The sequence below is a fragment of the Xyrauchen texanus genome, chromosome 41, assembly GCF_025860055.1.
Source record: "Xyrauchen texanus isolate HMW12.3.18 chromosome 41, RBS_HiC_50CHRs, whole genome shotgun sequence".
Lineage (NCBI taxonomy): Eukaryota > Metazoa > Chordata > Actinopteri > Cypriniformes > Catostomidae > Xyrauchen > Xyrauchen texanus.
The window spans coordinates 14,541,456-14,561,396 of record NC_068316.1 but is presented as its reverse complement, the minus strand read 5'-3'; the positions used below and the strand labels follow the sequence as shown (position 1 = coordinate 14,561,396).

The 19,941-nt window shown below is 36.8% G+C and overlaps 2 protein-coding genes across 2 annotated transcripts in view; both read left to right on the top strand.

Moving 5' to 3' along the window:
• ropn1l (rhophilin associated tail protein 1-like) overlaps positions 1-13,775 on the top strand; it is a 25,160-nt gene extending 11,385 nt beyond the window's left edge. The window contains exon 5 of the mRNA XM_052113483.1: positions 13,658-13,775. Coding sequence (XP_051969443.1) covers positions 13,658-13,667 — 10 coding nt within the window. The 3' untranslated portion in view covers positions 13,668-13,775. The remainder of the gene's footprint in view (positions 1-13,657) is intronic.
• LOC127634068 (ankyrin repeat domain-containing protein 33B-like) lies at positions 1,831-19,941 on the top strand. The gene is made up of 4 exons (XM_052113480.1): positions 1,831-2,716; positions 13,658-13,787; positions 14,454-14,594; positions 15,890-19,941. The coding sequence occupies exons 1-4, from the start codon at positions 2,297-2,299 to the stop codon at positions 16,726-16,728; spliced, it is 1,530 nt and encodes a 509-aa protein (XP_051969440.1). The 5' UTR covers positions 1,831-2,296; the 3' UTR covers positions 16,729-19,941.

The window sequence follows — 19,941 nt, the reverse complement described above, 5'->3', positions numbered from 1 at the left end:
TATATATATGGCTTGGGTCCATTGATGTAACTCAATGGGATAGTGATATTGTCAGAATACCAGTGTAATATAATGACAGTCATGCATGTTACTGTACATAATTACTTATTTTGGCAGCACAGTTGACTTTTTAAATGCACGTTACTGTAATTACTCAAAGTCTGACATGTGATGGTTGAACACAAGTGCACAAAATTGTATTGATTATTGTGCTGTGTGTTTGAGTGATAAGATCACAGCTGCAAAAAAAGGGAATGGAGCCCAAGCTCCCAGCTGTTCAGGGCTACAACGACACACTAATTAGTCGCAGCAATTATGACACTTATCTGAGAATTCTGAGGAAATGGGGTTGTTAGAATTGTGGAAGATGCCTGAGCTTGTAAAAGAGGACATGCATTTGCCATAATGTGTGATTTAGAAAGGCATTGGTGAGAATATGTGTGTGTACCTATAACTTCCTTAAGATAGGAGAGAAAAGCTGAATATTAAGTTATTTTTAAGTGTAAGACAGGTAAGTGGTATGGAAGACCAGAGTGTTGTTACATTTGCTGAAAGGAATAGTTCACCCTTAAATGAACATTCACTCATCATTTACCCACTTTTATGCCATTCCAGATGTGTATGACTTTCTTTCTTCTGCTGACCACAAACGAAGATTTTTCAGAAGAATATCTCAGCTCTGTTGGTCCTCACAGTGAATGGGTAACACAATTTTGAAGGTCCAAAAAGCATAAAAAATAAACCCATAAGACTCCTGTGGTTAAAGTCATATCTTAAGAAGCTATTTGATAAGTGTGGGTGAGAAACAGATAAATTATTTAGAACTTTTACAATCAATCCTCACATTCACTTTCTTCTTTTGTTTTTGGCAATTCGCACGAATGCATATCACAACCTACTGGGCAGGGAGGAGAATTTATAGTAGAAAAGGACTTAAATATTGATCTGTTTCTCACCCACACCTATCATATCAGTTCTGAAGATATGGATTAAACCGCTGGAGTCATATGGATTACTTTTATGCTGCTTTATTTTGCTTTTTGGAGCAAAGTTCTATCCACCATTAACTTGCATTGTATGGACCTACAGAGATGAGATATTTTTCTAAAAAAATCTTTGTGTTCAGCAGAAGAAAGTAAGTCATTTACATCTGGGATGGCATCAGAGTAAATTGTGAGAGCATTTTTATTTTTTGGTTTAAGAACACTTCTGGAACACAACAGTGATTTTCCTATTGAAATTATGGTTAGGTTTAGGGTTTAAGTAAATTAATTAATTAAGTTAATTTTTCTCAGTTGGAATTAAAGTTGTACGTTTTCACCATCACACACTATTATTATGACTTTTCAAGACCGGTTGGAAATGAATGACATCACTTGGATGGTTTAAAAATAATCTGACACTGGCTATCAAAGATCTGCAGTTTCTGAAGTCACCAAAACTAACACAATTGAGAATGTAATCTCAACGTCTTGGTGTTGGAAACAGTAATAAATGACTTCATACAGGGGCATCCCCAACTGCCACAGCAACAGAGCAGAGAAAAAAACCCTTGATGTTAAACAAAACTTTGTACTTTCCAGAAACAACTGCTGTATGACTAATTTACATAGAACTCAACATTGTGACAAATTAAAGATTTTTTGTCAGATTTGAAGATTGACATTAAAGAAAGTTTCAGGCGGGTATGATAGGATACGTAAAGAGGCGGATAGATAGAAGAAAGAAAGAGAGAGAGAGAGAGAGAGAGAGAGAGAGAGAGAGAGAGAGAGAGAGAGAGAGAGAGAGAGCGAGCGCGCGCACATCTAATCGGATTATGGAGACAGAGTTTTGTAGCACATGCGTATATTCCTCGTTTTAACTTCTTCGGGGATTGTCCAGCTTCCACACTCAGTAGGCTAATGTGTGTTGGGATCGTACCGATAACTGAAAACTTTCTCACGGGAAGTTGTGAAAGTCAAGAAATTGTTGAAATTCACATTTCATGGAACTGCAACAAACTATTCGAAGGAGATTTCTGTTTCCTTATGAGTTTCTGATTGTCTTCGGGAACACTAGATTGGCATTTGCAAAAGGAGCTATAAAAGGTATACAATATGTTTATTAGAGACAACGGTGAATTATTTGATGACCACGAATTGGAGAATAATAATGTATATGAGACGAAATGATTTGACTCCGAGGATACGTCAAAGAACGTTTGAACCGCAGCTTGCATAGTAAACGTTTGGGAGATAACTTTATTTATAAATGATCTGATCCACGTGACTTGAGGATTTTATCCTAGAGGAGTTAAATGGTTCTGATAACAGACAGCAGAGATGGTGGAGGCTCATCTCCCGGAAAAGTTAAACACTCTAAAAGTGTTGGCAATGTTGCCAAAATCTATCCCACTATTGTGGAGGAAGCACCTGATCGCGCGGACGACGGTGATTATGACGAGTATTTCAGCTCGTGCGGACCGTATGATGATGAAGACTTCGATGAGTTGGAAGACTTCTCAGAACTGCCGGACACCATAAGTATCGTCTCGGATGATTCCTTTTATCCACCGGACGATGACTTTGCTGACTCCGAGAGGACACCCTCACCGGAGAGCCCCGCGCCGTTGTCGTTTTATCAAGCGTGTCTCAATAACAACGCGCTTAAAGTGAAACTCATGATTAGACAAGGTGTAACGGAGGAGGAGGTTCACGAGACTGACAAAAACAAGAGAGTAAGTAGCATACGCATCTTTTTATCTCAAACAGAAATTGAATAAACTCTATCTAACGTTGACCCAGCTGGTGACCTTTAAAGGACAATTCCGGGTTCAATACAAGTTAAGCTCAATCGACAGCATAATGTGGCATAATGTTATCACAATAAATATTTTTGACTAGTCCCTCCTTTTCTTGAAAAAAGAAAGAAAGAAGAAGCTGCAAAAATCGAGGTTATATTGAGGCACTTACAATGAAAGAGAATTGGGGCCAATCTGTAAACTTAAAAATATGCACTGTTTCAAAATTATAGCCACAAGACATAAACAATGTGTGTTAACATAATTTCTGGAGGGTTTAAAAGCAAAAATGTGAAGCATATAATTGTATACAAGCAGGGGGCGTAGATTCCGTGGGGATATGGGGGAGATTGTGCTTGTATTGAACCCGGACTATTCCTTTATAATTACGGTGCCCATATTGTAATACATGCTACTATAGCTTTGAAACAGACTTCTCCAACACTTCAGTCTTCCATTGGTTGAACAAACAGATAGTCCCTCCCCCAAATTCACCTTACTGGTTGGACAAATGTTGGTAATTCAGGCTGGTGGAGATGCACAAGCAAAGCAATGTTTTGATAGCGTCGCTGAGTCTCTCAGTATTAGGGGACGTTCAGACAGAATGTGTTCTTGCACTACAAAAGCCAGACACAGCACAACGCATTTAACAATACGCAGGTCTCCTGAGACATGCTTTTAAACGTTGCTGTTCTTTTTTACCAGACATGCAATCACACAGCACAACTGTCAAGATGTCTGACTAGTGCATGTTTACATGCAAAAACAATGTAGAAAGAATACAAATGGAAGTGGTTTGGTGTGAACTGCCCTTTACTCAGTAGGCCTAAAACTAATATAGCAGATACATGAATAAGACTTTGTGAAAGAATGATTAGTCAAGTTGTCTCTTGTTCCTCAGTTATGCAGGAAGGGAACTCTTGTGTACAATAATACAATGGACAATTACATATGAAGTCAATTAAATGAGAATGTAATAGTTTGTGTTAAGAAGTGAGGAATGCAAAACTATTCTATGTTGTTTATTTGGAGTTTAGGGGCTCTAAAGACTACCAAACCTTGAGCAAGCATTTTTGTAAAGCTCAAGAAACTAAGTGTTCTATTGTTGCCAAGTTTAATTGTGGCAGTCATGATAAATTGTAGAACATTTCTTAAAATACATTTAGCAGTTAGACACAAAATGTTACATGAACACTAACCACATGAAGTTTCAGATTTGATTCCGGCAAATTACAGTGACCTCTAAGACATCTGTTCTGGGTTAATTACAATAAATTTGTAGGCCTTAAGGGTTTAATCACACAGAGTTGCACTGTGACACAAGAACAGGCCTCTTGCCTCTTCATTTCTCAGCCCAATCCTTGCAGTTGCTCACAAACATAAGTCCCTGAGTGACATCACCTCCCAGAGCTTGAGACCTACACAGTCATATTACTGAAACTTGAAAGATCTTCGCAAAAACTTCAAATAATTAACTTCATAAGCTCAAGGAGCTAATGCGATAGAATGGTGGCTAATCCACTCCTATTATTCTGTATTGACTGATAAAAGGAAGAGATTTAGGAGAATGTGGCTTCAATGCTGAGGAATGCCTTTGAGGTAATTCAAAAGTTGATTACATTTTTTATTTAACCTTTATTTAACCAGGTTGGTGCCATTGAGATTTTATTTGTACTTTTACTTTTCACATGGGCTGCCTCATCTCACTACATATCTGTATAGACAGTCCAGTGTAACAGGCACAGGATTTCCCCAATAATTGTTCCAGCATGTGCTCTGTTCTTTTGAGACCATCATGGTGTAATGCTGTAAATAAGGTCATTAGCACAAGAGTCAATGTGTATTACAGCCCTTCCTGGGCCGAATGACATGGCAAAACCTGTAAAAAAAAGCCTGTATGACATTTTTCTGTGGAACACAAAATAAGACGTTTGGCAGAAGGGACCGACAGCCTCAGTCTCCATTCACTTTCATTGTATGGAAAAAAGGTGCAATGAAAGTGAATGGTGACTGAGACTAACTTGCAGCTGATCTAAAGTCCATGACTTTTGAGTGAAATGTTCATTTCATTACAGGAAACATGCCATCTGTATTTTTGAAAAGTGAGAGACCATCTGCATCTTCCATTACTTACATACATGTGCATGACTCTAACATCCTGTTTGTCATACAACCGATGTTACTATTTGAGCCCAATCTGTTATGAGTGCAAATCTGTGGCTGGTCCATATTTGTTGGAAGAAAAAAACTATGCTGTTCTCACTGAAGCATAATACCCCTAAGCTAACCCCAAATAAAACTGGCCTAGCATGGAAGTAAATTCAGCTAGCTTAACTGACAACTACTCTGGCAGATACAAGGCCTTTCATTTGCACACTTCAGTACAATAGGGCTTTCCAGTTGATGAATGCGTCCGGATCAGTTGTTGCTAGGCCTTGCTGTAATATCAAGACATTGACAGCACATCTGTGGATGGACAGTTACCCACTGACCTGTTTTCTGTAATGCCATTATTTCTCAGCCAGACTGACATGATATTATCAAATCAAATCCAGGCCAGCTTGCTACTGTCCTGTCCTATTTCAAAATGCTTTGTTCTACCAGTCTGCCATATATACTCACAAGCTCTACTCTTCATCTCACAAACTGTCTGAGGCTTTGGGGACTAATAGACAAGGTCAAGACTTTGGAGCTTCTATTAGCAAAACCTCTACCTAACTTAGTGTTCCTCAGAGTGTTTAATGATGTTGTAAAGAAAGGGAATACTTCAATAATTAAAATAGTACTTAATATTGTACAAGAATTGAGGTTGTACTTATTTCACTTCCTCAAATGTGATATACAAGGCCTCCTTTTCTTTTATTAGAAGTATCATGTAGGCTGGATATTCTCTTTGTCAATCTGAAGTAGAGGATAAATCCTGTAACTTCTCTTTCAGTCAATGGCTCACAAGGCTAATCCTGTCTATTTTAAGAACCAACCAAGCCACAGATTACCCCAACACGTGTCTTCATTTATATTAAAACCAAGCCAAGTATATGTTTAATAAGAGAGGTTTGTGTCCTAAATAAATTTGTAATGTCAAAAAAAGTCTATGAAAGTAGTTTAAATTGTAACCAGCGATACAAAATACACTGTGCAGATGTGGATGTGTTACCTTTAGGAGCTATATTTTGCTGATATGACCCATATAAATGACTTTCATTAGTGTTAACTTAAGTAGTAAGGTTAATTCACTCATATTATTTATCATATTTCTGACTTGAATAATACAAGTTAATTTATATTTTATGAGAAGAAGCACATTTATTGGCTACCTGACAAAACATTTTTACAGTGTATTTATATATTGGTAAATATAACACTTTACAATAAGGTTGAATTAGTTAACATTAATTAACAATGAACAATATTTTCACAGCATTTATTTTGTCTTGGTAAAAAGGAATATTCTAGTTTCAGTTGAAGTTAAGCTCAACCGACAGCATTTGTGGCATAACGTTTATTACCGCACATATTTATTTGGACTTTTCCCTCCTTTTCTTTAAATAAATCTGGGTTACAGTGAGGCACTTACAATGGAAGTGAATGGGGCAAATCTGTAAATGTTACAATACTCACTTTTTCAAAATGATAGCCTTTTCTGTGTAAAGTTAGAAGAAACAATTTTACAACTTCGTTGCCATGACAATATAATGTCAACAAACCCTGTAAAAACTACATTTCAAACAACATAACAGCTCAAGTAATACATAAGTTTTAACAGAAGAATTAATGCAAGTGCTTTTATAAAATTGTAAGCTTCACATTTTTGCCATTCATTTCCATTGTGATTTTTGCTTTTTTTTTTTTGAGAGAGAAAAGGAGGGATGAGTCTAAATATTTGTTTTCTTTTTGCTGTAATCAACATTATGCCTCAAATGCTGCTGATTGAGCTTAACTTGTATTGAGCCCAGAATATTCCTCCAAGCTAAATATGAGCACATACAAATAAATACAAAGCCTTTTTTTTATTATTAAAAGATATAGTATTTTAACAACTAACAATAACGCGTCTGTGCAAAATAAACAATATATGCATAGTGCGGCTACTTTTTCCATTTTAACAACTAACAATGAACAATAGATTTTTCTTCATAAATTAACATTAACCAAGGTTTATAAATGCTGAAAAATATTGTTCATTGTTAGTTCATGAACTATATATAACAAATAGAACCTGATTGTAAAGTATTACCGATTATTTCTGCATGTTTTAGTTAACTAATTTAGCTTAATAGCATTTTTAAATCTTACGTACAGTACTGTGCAAAAGTTTTAGGCATTGTGAAAAATGTTGCATAGTGAGGATGTCTTCAAAAATAATTACATAAATAGTTTTCATTTATCACTTAATGTCATAGAAAGTCCAGTAAACATAAAAAAGCTAAATCAATAAGGTGTGATCACCTTTGCCTTTAAAACAGCACCAATTCTCCTACTTACACCTGGACACAGTTTTTCTTGGTTGTTAGCAGATAAGATGTTCCAAGCTTCTTGTAGAATTTGCCATAGTTCTTCTATCTAGTTATGCTGTCTCAATTGCTTCTGTCTCTTCATGTAATCCCAGACTGACCCGATGTTCAGTGGGGGGAATATGGGGGTCATGACATCTGTTGCAGGGCTCCCTGTTCTTCTATTCTAATCATTCTATTTGCAAAAGTAATGTTTGGGAGTCTAACATTTATATTTCAGATTGACACACTAAAGCTGAAGATATAAATAACCATCTTAAGACAAATGCTTTTTGTGAAACTTTTGCACAGTAATGTACATCCTGCTGCATTTCCTCAAAGTCTCTTAAAATAAAGTCTGGATTTATATTGTAGCATCTGGACCAATCAGACACACAATTATATATTATTTAAGGAATAATCCAACAGACGTCTCAAGACTGTAAAAAGCAAAAGTTCCAAGTAGGCCTAAGCCGACCCTGAGATGTCTGCTCTCCCACTGATCATTATCAGCTTTTACTCCCCCTTTCTGACACTGGTCCAGCCACTAGTGGACCTCAGAGACATTTCCAGGTGGGGAAAGGTAGCCACATGCAAAAGCAAAGGATTTCCCCATAGGAAAGACACATAAAACAGACTTTTTTATATTAATTTATAGACAAACTGTTCTATAAATGAACATGCATATCACCAGGACATTGTGTGTATGATTATCTCTCGTATAGTGTCTTTTGTACTGTATACATTTTATGCATGCCTTATATCACCTCCTTATAGCATGCATTGTATGCTTGTTATATTAATCAGAGCATAAAGGGGCAAAAACTGCCAGCTTACTCCAGTCATGCAAACAAAGTAACATTGGAAAATTGCACCTCTCTCATTGGTAAAGCCAAATTCGAGAGGTGTGAACTCCCTCAGGTGTTAAAGGGCACTGTCGGAGTGACCTCCTTCTCTCTTCCTTCTCCTGGTTGCTGTTTGTGTGGGACCGGAAACACCCGGTCCAACCGCGAAGTCGCGGGTCGGCAGGCCTCAACACATCAAGCCATGTGTAACTTCCTTGATCATTACAGAGTCAAACTAACACCGCAATTTCATCATAATTTCTTCATTCAATGTGGAAGAAGTTGATTGCAACTTCAACACCATCGACTCAAGGAACCATCAAGACTTTATCCTGAGTCTGGGTGCTCTCTCAATAGCCAAGGCATTGCAAGTATTGTACAATTAACTAAACAGAGGTTTAGTATAAGCTGTGAACCCCTTTGTTAACAAAGGTGCTTTGAAGTAAGAATCTGATGGTTCTTTCAGATGATTAAATTACTATTTTCATAGCTTCATTCCCCTGTTCTGTTCCGGTTTCATTCACTTTTACGTTTCCATTTCCCATGTATGCGTGATTTGTGTGTATGTGGAATATTTTGTGTTTGTTTAAATTAGGTATATGTTTGTGATTTAGTTAAATAAAGCTTTTGTGTACATTCTTGTGAGTTGATTCTGGTCTGCCAGTAAATCAATGCCAATTTCACAATTTGATCACAGCTACGTGCTAAGAAAGAGTTATTTCTGAGAGTTGATATACTAAAATTGGATCAATACTGATTGTTCGCTGGATGAACAGATTAATTGATTGTAATATTAATTCAGCTACATCAAGTTAATTCTATTAATTGATCCAAATATTAATAATTAATTATTCATATTTCCCTTTTGAGCTAATTTGCTACAATATACATGAGATGTACTGAAGTAAAAAAAAGTACAAAAACACATATGCAACGGCATAGTTATTCAGATACTATTAAGAATTAAGAATATTATCATTACGAAATAGCCTGTGAACCTTGCCATACAGCATTGCATTGCAAAAATGACACTCAATATATATATATATATATATATATATATATATAAATAGTCCCACCTCAAACTCACACCATTGGTTGAGACACTGTAGATGTGTCTGGCTTTTTTGGAATTTCCTTCAAACAGAGCAATGCTTTGATAGTACCACATCACCAAGTGTTTACACTTCTCTGTGAAATTAGCCTACGGATGGCTTACTTATAGCTGTTTCAGTATAGTAAGTTGGGAAACTGAAAAGTATTTTTTCATCACAAAATAATTAGACATTTCAGCTTTAAAAACACACAAGTGCACGCGTGTGCACACACAGTCACACGTTGGTGTGGCTATCCTAATGAGGACACTCCATAAACAATGATTTTTATAATGTACAAGATTCTATCCCCTAAACCTAACCCTCACAAAATTCTTTCTGCATTTTTACATAAAAAAACAAACAAAAAACATGGTTTAGTATGTTTAAGTGATTTAAATTATTGGGACACTAGAAATGTCCTCATAATCCACAGTTATAGCATAATACCCTTGAATTACCAGTTTGTAACTTAAAAACATTTCCTCGTAAACCACCCAAACCCACCCACACACACCTTCGCCGACATCTGATGCACAGCAACTGGAAACATCTCTGCTTTATTGTCATGGCCCTGTAAATTGAACTTGTCCAGGGTTTATTTTTATTCAGTTGCCTCCAGCTGTGTGTCAGAGTAATGAGAAGCTGCTGACACACTGCTCCTCACTGCTACTGTTCACACTTAAATAGAGCAGACTGACTGTGTGAAGTGCAATAGACTTGTCAGAGGTCTCAACTGTAAAATCAGAATAGCAAAAATCAGCTTGACTCATGTGAATCCCATTGTGTAATCACTTAATTGCAATTCTGCTTCTATATAGGTTGAAGGTTGCCCACTTCAGGCCAGATTAGGGCCACTTGGAACTCAAAATCTGCACACCAAGCTCAGCACATAGGCAGGTTTAAACCTACCTAGATAGATAAGCAGTACTATCAAACAAATGTATAAAACAGTTTTTAATCTATAATAATATATGAATATATAAAAATCTGTCTTCTGAGTGAAATATCTTATTTTATTTTACCCGCATTATGGAGTGTACATAAGAAGCTACCCCAGGATTTTGATGGTACTATGGTACAGCATTGATGTCAGATTGCTATACCATGGTCATTTTTGTTTTGGTATACACTAGCGGCCAAAAGTTTGGAATAATTTACAGATTTTGCTGTTTCTGAAGGAAATTGGTACTTTAATTCACCAAAGGCATTCAACTGATCACAAATTATAGTCAGGACATTACTGATGTAAAAAACAGCACCATCATTATTTGAAAAAAGTCATTTTTGATTAAATCTAGACAGGCCCCATTTCCAGCAGCTATCACTCAACACCTTGTCATTGAGTAATAGAGGTGTGAATCTTCACTGGCCTCACAATTCGATTACGATTCAAAAGGGTAACAATTTGATTATAAAACGATTCTCAATGCATCACGATGTATCTTGTCCTTCAGTATCTTTCTTTTTCAGTTTCTTAAAAAAAAATGTTTTACTCTCTATTTGTTCCCTTTCAGCTTTTTATTTAACAGCTGTTTTAAAAATCTGAATGAGTCACAATATATAAACTGGCCTTTTACATTCAGTATGAGCTGTGAACTAAACATGGAACATCCACAAGCTTAAATACATGTTTCTGTAGTTTAAAAGATTATCTCAATTTTTCTGTTTTTTTCTTTAGAACCTTAAAAAAAACACACTTCAAATGATTATATTATTATTTGTATTTTTGTTTTAGCATTGTAAATAATTTAATAGTATTTAATTATTTTTTTAAATTAATCTATGTCATGCTATTCATTTAAATTTTTAAGCACAAATGGAAGCTGGTCCAGGATGAGAGATAAATCTGCTTCTATGAGAGTGAAGCTGTCAGCTTCTCCTCTCCTCACCTGCACAGGTGATAGTAAAGTGTTTAAATAGCGCAATTGTTGCTTCAGTGTATCAAGCGTCCCGTATGCACTGTTCTATTTGTTTGCTCTGCAAGATAAAACCTTTATCATCAGGTGTGAGCACTATTCTGACATGTGAGTGACCACCAATGACAAAAGCCAATGAAATAATTAAAAATAAATAATTAAATGAAAACATCACCAACATCTCCCAAAACACTGCCTCGTCATTATTTTCTATGTGTTTTCCCCGTTGTGTGCAAATCAGTGCAAATATGGGTGTGAGCTCGTCTTTCATGTTGTTTGTTGGCTTCTTATCACGAATAAATACTCCCGTTGCTATGTGCGTGGGTTTGTGAAAGAATTTCGGGATCGTAGTTTCATTCGGGCACAAATGGTCATGTGTTTGAAACAGTTGGTCTGCAAACAGTCGTGTTTGTGCACTTGACATTAGTGTATGCATTTCTACATCTGTCTTTGGTGTGCACCACTTCTCTGCCATGATTTAAACTGAACTCAGAATTGATTTGGATTCTTTTGAGAATCAATGCATCGCTGAATTCTTTTTTTCCAACAGCTCTATTGAGTAATCATGCTAAATTGCTAATTTGGTAGTAGAAAATCACTTGCCATTATATCAAACACAGTTGAAAGCTATTTGGTTTGTTAAATTAGCTTAACATTTTCTTTTTGTTTGTTTTTCAGTTGCCACAGTATGCAATACACTGTCTTAAGTTCAATATTAGGTAAAATGGCAAAAAATAAACCGCTTTCTCTAGAAACTCTTCAGTCAATCATTGTTTTGAGGAATAAAGGCTATACAATGCTTGAAATAGATTTCATAAAAGGTGTACACTACAGTCTTCAAAGACAAAGGACAGCTGGCTCTAACAATGACAGAAAGAGATGTGTAAGGCCAGATGTACAACTAAACAAGAGGATAAGTACATCAGAGTCTCTAGTTTGAGAAATAGATGCATGACATGTCTTCAGCTGACAGCTTCATTGAATTCTACACACTCAACACCAGTTTCATGTACAGTAAAGAGAAGATTCAGGGGTGCAGGTCTTATGGGAAGAATTGCAAATGAAAAGCCACTTTTGAAACAGAAAACAAAAAGAAAATGTTAGAGTGGGCAAAGAAACACAGACATTGGACGACAGGTAATTGGAAAAGAGTGTTATGGATCTTAACCCCATTGAGCTTTTGTGGGTTCAGATAGACTGTGAGGTGTGTGAGAAGTGGCCGACACTTCTGCTACAGGAAGTGTGGGGTGAAATGTCACCTGAGTATCTGGACAAACTGACAGCAAGAATGCCAAGGATCTGCAAAGCTGTCATTACTGCATGTGGAGGTTTTGATGAGAACACTTTAAAGTAGTTTACTTCCAGGTGAATTTATGCCCTTACTATACATTGTGATCAGTTGAATGACACTTTGGTGAATAAAAGTACTAATTTCTTTCCATAAGTGCAAAATTTGTACATTATTCCAAACTTCTGGCCGCCAGTGTAATTTCATCCAAAATACAGTACCAGTTACTACAGTTAGAGTTGTATTTACTGTAAAAACATAAATGATTAATGTGGGATCACTTTCCAACAACGAAAGCAGCAGAATATTTTGGTAATTTTAATTTCAGTAATGCAAATACAATGTCAGCTTAGCTTTATTGTAGTAACAGTAACAACAGAAAATGTAGTAGCTATAGTATTTTTTGTCAGAAGCTGTGGTTACCGTTGTCACTTTTTTATAAGTGATAGCAAGCTATCTTTTATACAAACCGATACATGTGATCAATTACATAACTGTTTTCAGAACTGCCTGTGCTGAAGGTCTATAGCTACACAACAATTCTTTCACATCACATTAAAATATGAGACTGATTCATAATGTCAGTGTTTATCCTTATCTGGGTCACTCGCTTTTTAGGATAAATAGCGTTGGGCTCAGCTTGAGGTTTGTTAAACTACAACAGATTTAATAAATCAGTATAACATATCTTGTACCTTTTTATGTTTTCAACTAACAAAATCATCCCTTGCTTGCAACTGAACAATTTTTCTTTCACTCAGTAAATGTAGTTCAAGGAAACATGCACAACTAACTGTAATTAAAAGAAGACAGATTAACATTTCATAATGAACAATAATAATTCAAAAGCTTTATTCTCCAGCATAGACCGGTGTAATTTCCTCTGTATATTAAGGCCCTATATGCATTTCTCCTCTGTAATGGGCCATCATTGGATGTTTGCCTATCCACTCTCACTCCTCTGAATAAGTTTTGACCATCAAAGTTAGTTTGCTTTGGCTGATGGGTATATAAATATAAGAAATACTGTTACTACCTTAGTTAAATTAGTTTTAATATTGCCATTTACGTTCATTATAGCCTTTCCTAAGCAACAGCGGTTAGGATTATTTACTATTTTCAGTTTTCAAATTATTCCTGTTTTTTTCTCACATTTACCAACTACCTCGTCCACAAAATGTTCCTGCCCAGGATGGAAAATCTCGACAGTAAGGCCTTGTGTGTGTGTTGACTCTGCAGACTGGACTAATAGTGGCGTGTTACCAAGGGTACGTAGACGTGGTGATTGCGCTCGCCCAGTGTCCTCATCTGGATGTAAACTGGCAGGACAACGAAGGCAATACAGCCCTCATCACTGCCTCACAGGCAGGTAAGCACATCACTATCTTACCTTACTTCCAGAGGAACAAATGGCCTCAGACCAATCCAAACCCCCCCAGAATGCCTTTTTATAGCCACATATAGAGAAGTGGTGAGCAACACTTTCTCAGACACTCTGGTGTACTTAATGAATTCAGGAATGCAAAATCTGCAATTAGATATAGACATCAAGGGAATATTTCAAATTTGGAAATCTCACTCAAAACTAGAAATCTTGTTGGCTAATATTAATACACAACAAAAACATATTCAGAAGTATTTTTGTCTCGCTGTCCATCCTAAATGTATCCCTTAAAAAATATGAATTTACATGATATGTAAAACTGCATTAAACATAAAGGCTTGGTTTCAGAGAATGCACCTTGAATGTGTTTGTCTTGTGGAATTGGCAGTAGTTTGACTTTTTGTAAGCATAAAGAAATTTGCCAGTTCCACAAGATTTGCACATTCTCACAAATTTGATTCACAAATAAATGAATCACAAATTTGATTCATTTTCTTTTTTTAAAGATCTTCCCATGTACTATAGTTTTTTCTAACGTCAAACAAAATTCTAACCACTCTCAAGTTTGGAACTGAACTGAAGAGAACAGCTCTAGCAAGGTTGCTATTCAGCAGCTGGCTACATTTCCATAATTTACCTGAACAATTGCAGGTCACATCGTAATCTCTAACTACCTACTCAACTACTTTCCCGGGCTTGACATCGAGAAGAAGAATTGCCATGGTTTCACTGCTCTGATGAAAGCTGCTATACAGGGTCGAGTGGAATGTGTCAAAGCCCTGATGCTGGCAGGTACTCAAGACTCAGATTGCTTTATACAGCAGACTACAAGTCTAAACCTGCATTACAAGATAACACATACAAAGATGATTATACCACAGCATTATTAAAATATACACTGATTCTAAAGGAATAGTTAACCCAAAATTTTTGATTATTTACTCACCCACATGCCATTCAGATCCCATATGCTGTTATTGTTTCTGTGGAACACAACAGTAGAAGTTGTGAAAGATCGTTACACTGCTCTTGCCAAATGATAGCAGTTCATAGTGACATAGCCAAGCTTGAAAAAGGACAAAGTACCATGAATGTATCATTAAATAGCAGAAAGTTCTTCAGCTAAAATCGGTCTGTGCTTACCAAAATTTGAACCAATGCCTCCAGTGGCTGAAGCTGAAAGTGCTGTTGAACATAGGGGCACGTGTGCGCTCCCCAACCAGATATAACCCAATGCCCAACCATCGGGTGTAAATTTTTTTTAAAGATTATATGCTTCACATTTCTGTCTTTAAATCGTCAAAAAATTTGCCCAATTCACTTCCATTGTAAGTGCCTTACTGCAACCTCAATGTTTGCTTTTTTTTTTTTTTAAAGAAAAGTAGGCATGACTCAAAATATTTGTTTTGTGGTAACCAACATTGTACCACAAATGCTGTTGTTTAAGCTTAACTTGAATTGAACCCGGAATATTTCTTTATGTATTATATATATTCTTATGTGAATAACTTAAATTTGGGTTTGTTTTTTTACACAAACCTATTGGATGCCTAATGTACAGTCAGCAATTTATTATCGCAAAATAAATCTGACAATAATATTGCCAAATAAATAAATGGACATTAAACATATTAATTTATTAGCTTACTCGTAGAGATTGCAGTGTTACAAGAAGTAGGAAATATGACTGGGACCCGGATGACTGGTCTGATATGACTTAATCCCAGGATGTGCTGTTGTTACACACACATTTCTGACCGCTAGATGGCGCCATAGACCAATCAGAATTGATTATTACAGTGAGCCGTGTAATAAAGTGCATATTCATTCCTATGATCTACTGGTACTGGTGCCCCTGGTCACAGTGGCATAAGGATTTCTTAAAAATGTTTGACTTTTGTTTCCACAGACAAAATAACAGCATACAGTTTGCAGAGTAAGGGCATGTAAATAATTAATGAATCTTTATTTTTGGGTCAATTATTTCTTCAATATTTTCAATATTTCTTTTTTTTAATATTCAAAAGTCAGTCTCTGCAGACAAATTAGGCTTAACTCCAATCACAAAAGTGTGTTTTCCTTATCAGGAGCTGATCTAGAGGCTAGAGACAATGGAAGGAAGTTCAACGCACGAGAGTGGGCCATCTTCACAAGCCGCTATGAGACTGCCTTTGTCATGATACAGTTGATGCAGCAGCCATGTCCTGAGCAGTTCTGCAACAACTATCGGCCTGAGTGGCCCCTTCTGCCTGTGCTGGTGGCCAAAGCCCAGTCGCCTAAAGGATGCATTCAGAGGATTTCAGAGACCCTACGCAACTTCTTTGACATCAGAAATGTCACTGAAGCTTCAGAAGACGGTGTTCTGGATCACATGGTGCGCATGACAACTGCACTGGGGAGTCCGTTTGTCACAACAGCATGTCGGACAGTGTGTCCTGGCAGCCCGCCCTGTGTGGGAAAACGGCGTTATGCTGTTCAGGAGATACTGAAAAAGCAACGAGTCCAGCACCTGAAAGTACTGGGGCCCGAGCGCCTCGAGAACTACAAAAGTCTTTTCCAGAACTCTCGTGTCTTGTTGGTGCCCAAACCCAAAGATCGGAGATCTAGTCTGCAGCCCCAGGCCCTATCAGATGGCTCCTCCCTAGCCTTCCGTAGGGGAAGTCTGCTCCCTTTACACCTGTTGAGAAGAAGCAGCGTAAGGCCAGGTCTGGTGGTGCCCAAGGTGAGAATTTCCAAAGCACCTACACCCAATTATGTGCCGGAGAAAGTGCGGAGGAAAAGCAGCTATGTAGATGGCCAGTTCCTCCAGATTCCCAAGTGGAGATATAAAGAGCTTAAGGAAGAGCGAAAAAGAGCAGAGGCAGAGGAGAGGAAAAGACTGGAGGCAATTACGAAAAGACAGCTCTCTACTGGCAAAAGGAAATAACTGGGACTATTGTAGTGTGTGCAAACATATTTGTACTTGTTTTATACTTGAAATGCAATTTTGATAATGGACATTGCTTATTTATATATTTATTGTTTTAAAAGAAAAAAGATGACTGCTTTTTTTTTTGTAATGACAAATGCTTCTGTCCTAAATGTTAAGCTTGTACAATAGGGTAAACCAAATGGTTAAAAGTAAAAAACTTTAACATCAGCAAACTAGCCAACAACAAAGCTCTCAGATGAGTTAAAATGGGTACACTACTAAAATGAGATATTGTGTTTACATCCCCAAAAAAAGGGTTGCTGATGGCAACCTTACATTATTTAGGGAGATGTTTAAGGCTAGCATTGTGTCAGAATTATCAGTAGCATCATGAATGTATTTAGCAAATATAAATGTACCGTACCTCATTTAAAAAAAAAAAAAAATGGTTTGATGGTGTTTTGAGAGTAGCAATACCTGTATTTGCACATATTTCAGAGACCAATGAGAGAGCTACAGACAATCACCATCAAACAATGAAAGAGTAAATGAAACACCGATTTGCTACACAGAACAAGAAAACAGAGGAACTGATAAGGTTTGATATTTTGGATAAGTATATTTTTTAAAAGGCATTTATGCAACTAAAGCACTCATGACTTTTATATCCATGTTCTGAAACTCTTAAGTCTTTATATATGTATATATATATATATAAAATATATAAAGAGTGTCCGATGACTGCTATGCAGAACAGATTTTTTATAGCCAAAAAACAATCATTAGAGAACAAAAATAATATGCATCATGAATATCTTAGTAATAATAATAACAATTATTATTATTATTATATAACAGTGCAACTTTTAAGCTTAAATGCATTGTTCTGTGTTTCTCACTTGAGAGGGAATGGCAGTATTTATCAGTAGGCATTAAAGAACCAATAATAGATTAAGAACAAAAGTTTTAAAATCTGTAATAACTATACAGACACATATATTGCCAATCAAATGTTTGGGGTCACTGACACAATCTTTATGATTTATTTTTCACATTTTATAATAATACTATAGTCATCAAAACTATAAAATAACAGAAATGGTACTATGGGAGTTATTATTCACAAATAAATCCTAACTGTGTTATATTTTAGCATCTTCAAATTATTCACACTTTGTCTAGAATTTGCAGAAATGTACACATGATATTTTCCCAATTTCATGTTGTATCACCCTGAGATGATTTTTAAACAGTGTTGAAGGAGTTCTTTACTTCTTTATTATTTGGTCCAAGTCATCCATTTCAAAAACTTAAATAAAATAAATAAATCAAATTTCAATTATGTTATGAAAAAAATTAATAAGTTGGCACAATTATATTTTTGTCAAAACGAATTTCAAATATTTAAGCATACGCCTTCATATCAAAAGGGTTTTAAGATCATTTTCAGAACATTTCAGTCAAGTGACACCAAACTTTTGAACAGCAGTGCATATATTTATATATATAGCTACCACACAGTGCTATTTCTGGAAGTCATTGTACTGAGCACAGTAATGCAATAACAAAATACAATATGTAAACATATCAATAAATCTCAAGTAAAATAACAGAATGGAATGCAAGCAGGATAATGAAAAGTCTTTTAATTAAAGAACGTGCAGTGATATATCTATTTGAAACATCTTCCCACTGATCATTATATGTTCTCAATAGCACCACTGTGCCTCTGCATCCAACACACAGAATACGCAAAAACACACACTCTGGACAGTTAATTTTATACGAAGGTCATAACCAAATGTTGACCAAAAGTCAGGACACCCTCTTATCTTAAACTAATATAAAACTCTGTTTGAACTATTGTAATAATTAACAAACCAAAACTGATCACTAGAAATAAATGTATCTCATTATATCTTTGGAATAAAACTGCTTTATAATAATGTACAGTGTATAAGTGTGACTTTGCATTTTTTTAAATCTTTCTAGAGCAGTACTTGTAAAACTAAAGGTAAAGGATAGGCCTTATTAAGCTATTAGGAACATTGAGGTCACTGATTCTGACTGACTTTGACGGACTTATCGGTCTTGCAAGGTCAGCATTTCCCTCAGGGCAACACAAAGCTGCATTAAGGTAAATTAAACGCCCTCTACTGGATAACAAGAGCACTGTTCTGTGAATTGTGGCAGAGTGGATATCCTCTCAAAAGACAAATAGACAGAGGGCTTGAATGTCAGATAGACCTCCAGGTTTGGGTCACTCTGAACCAGCTTCAAACCCAGTCACTGTGAATTCCAGATACCATAGTGGAGTACAACCTTGACCTGAAATATTTTGTAAGTTTAACTGCCACTCAAACTTTTGAGGTTCACCTTTTCTGAGGGAGAACAGCAGGTTTGGCCAGCTGGTGTGCTAATGGCATGTATGGCCTATATGCAGAAGTCTTGCTGCTTTGGGCCCTGAATATGTTGTGGGAACAACCTGAAGCCTGCTGCAGCTGGCAGCACTTATCAAAACCTGAGCAGAAGATGGCGCCGAGTATGGCTGCTGCGTTGCGAGCTCCGTTACAACACTGCGGTTTATTGTTTGTTTTGTTTACAGTTCTTTGTTTTTTTGTCTTGGATGTTGTCTGCCTTATTGTTTACGACAGACAAACGCTTTTGGACATTAGTTCTACAATCACACATCGAAAACCGGACTTCAAATTCCTTAATGCCGACCCGCTGTTTACAAACACGCCGGCGGAGCCCTTTGTCTGTGCTGCTCGGCCGCGGAAACGCAGAAGGAAAAGAGGAAAACGAGCCGGCGTTCTCATCAGAGTAAGACGTCGTGCAAATCGACCCCCGCTACCCAGTATACTACTGGCAAATGTTCAGTCTCTGGACAACAAACTCTGCGAGCTGAGAGCGCGGATCTCTTTCCAACGAGAGACGAGGGACTGCTGCGTTATGTGCCTTACAGAAACCTGGCTGTCTACGGAGATTCCAGACTCGGCCATCGAAATCACGGGCTTTTCCGTGCACCGAGCGGACAGAGCGAAAGACCTCTCTGGTAAAAGCAGAGGTGGTGGTGTATGTTTTATGATCAACAAATCATGGTGTGATCAGAGGAACGTACATTTCATCAAGTCTTTTTGCTCTCCTGATCTGGAATATCTCATGCTTCTGTGTCGACCATTCTGGCTGCCGAGGGAATTCACAGCGGTTATCATCACAGCTGTGTAC

What these genes read in the sequence shown, in the direction of transcription:
- LOC127634068 (XM_052113480.1), top strand. Translation starts at nt 2,297, where the DNA reads ATGGTTCTGATAACAGACAGCAGAGATGGTGGAGGCTCATCTCCCGGA. An exon ending in AGACTGACAAAAACAAGAGA is followed by an intron (nt 2,717 to 13,657) that starts GTAAGTAGCATA and finishes TTGACTCTGCAG; the next exon opens with ACTGGACTAATAGTGGCGTG. An exon ending in CAAAGCCCTGATGCTGGCAG is followed by an intron (nt 14,595 to 15,889) that starts GTACTCAAGACT and finishes TTTCCTTATCAG; the next exon opens with GAGCTGATCTAGAGGCTAGA.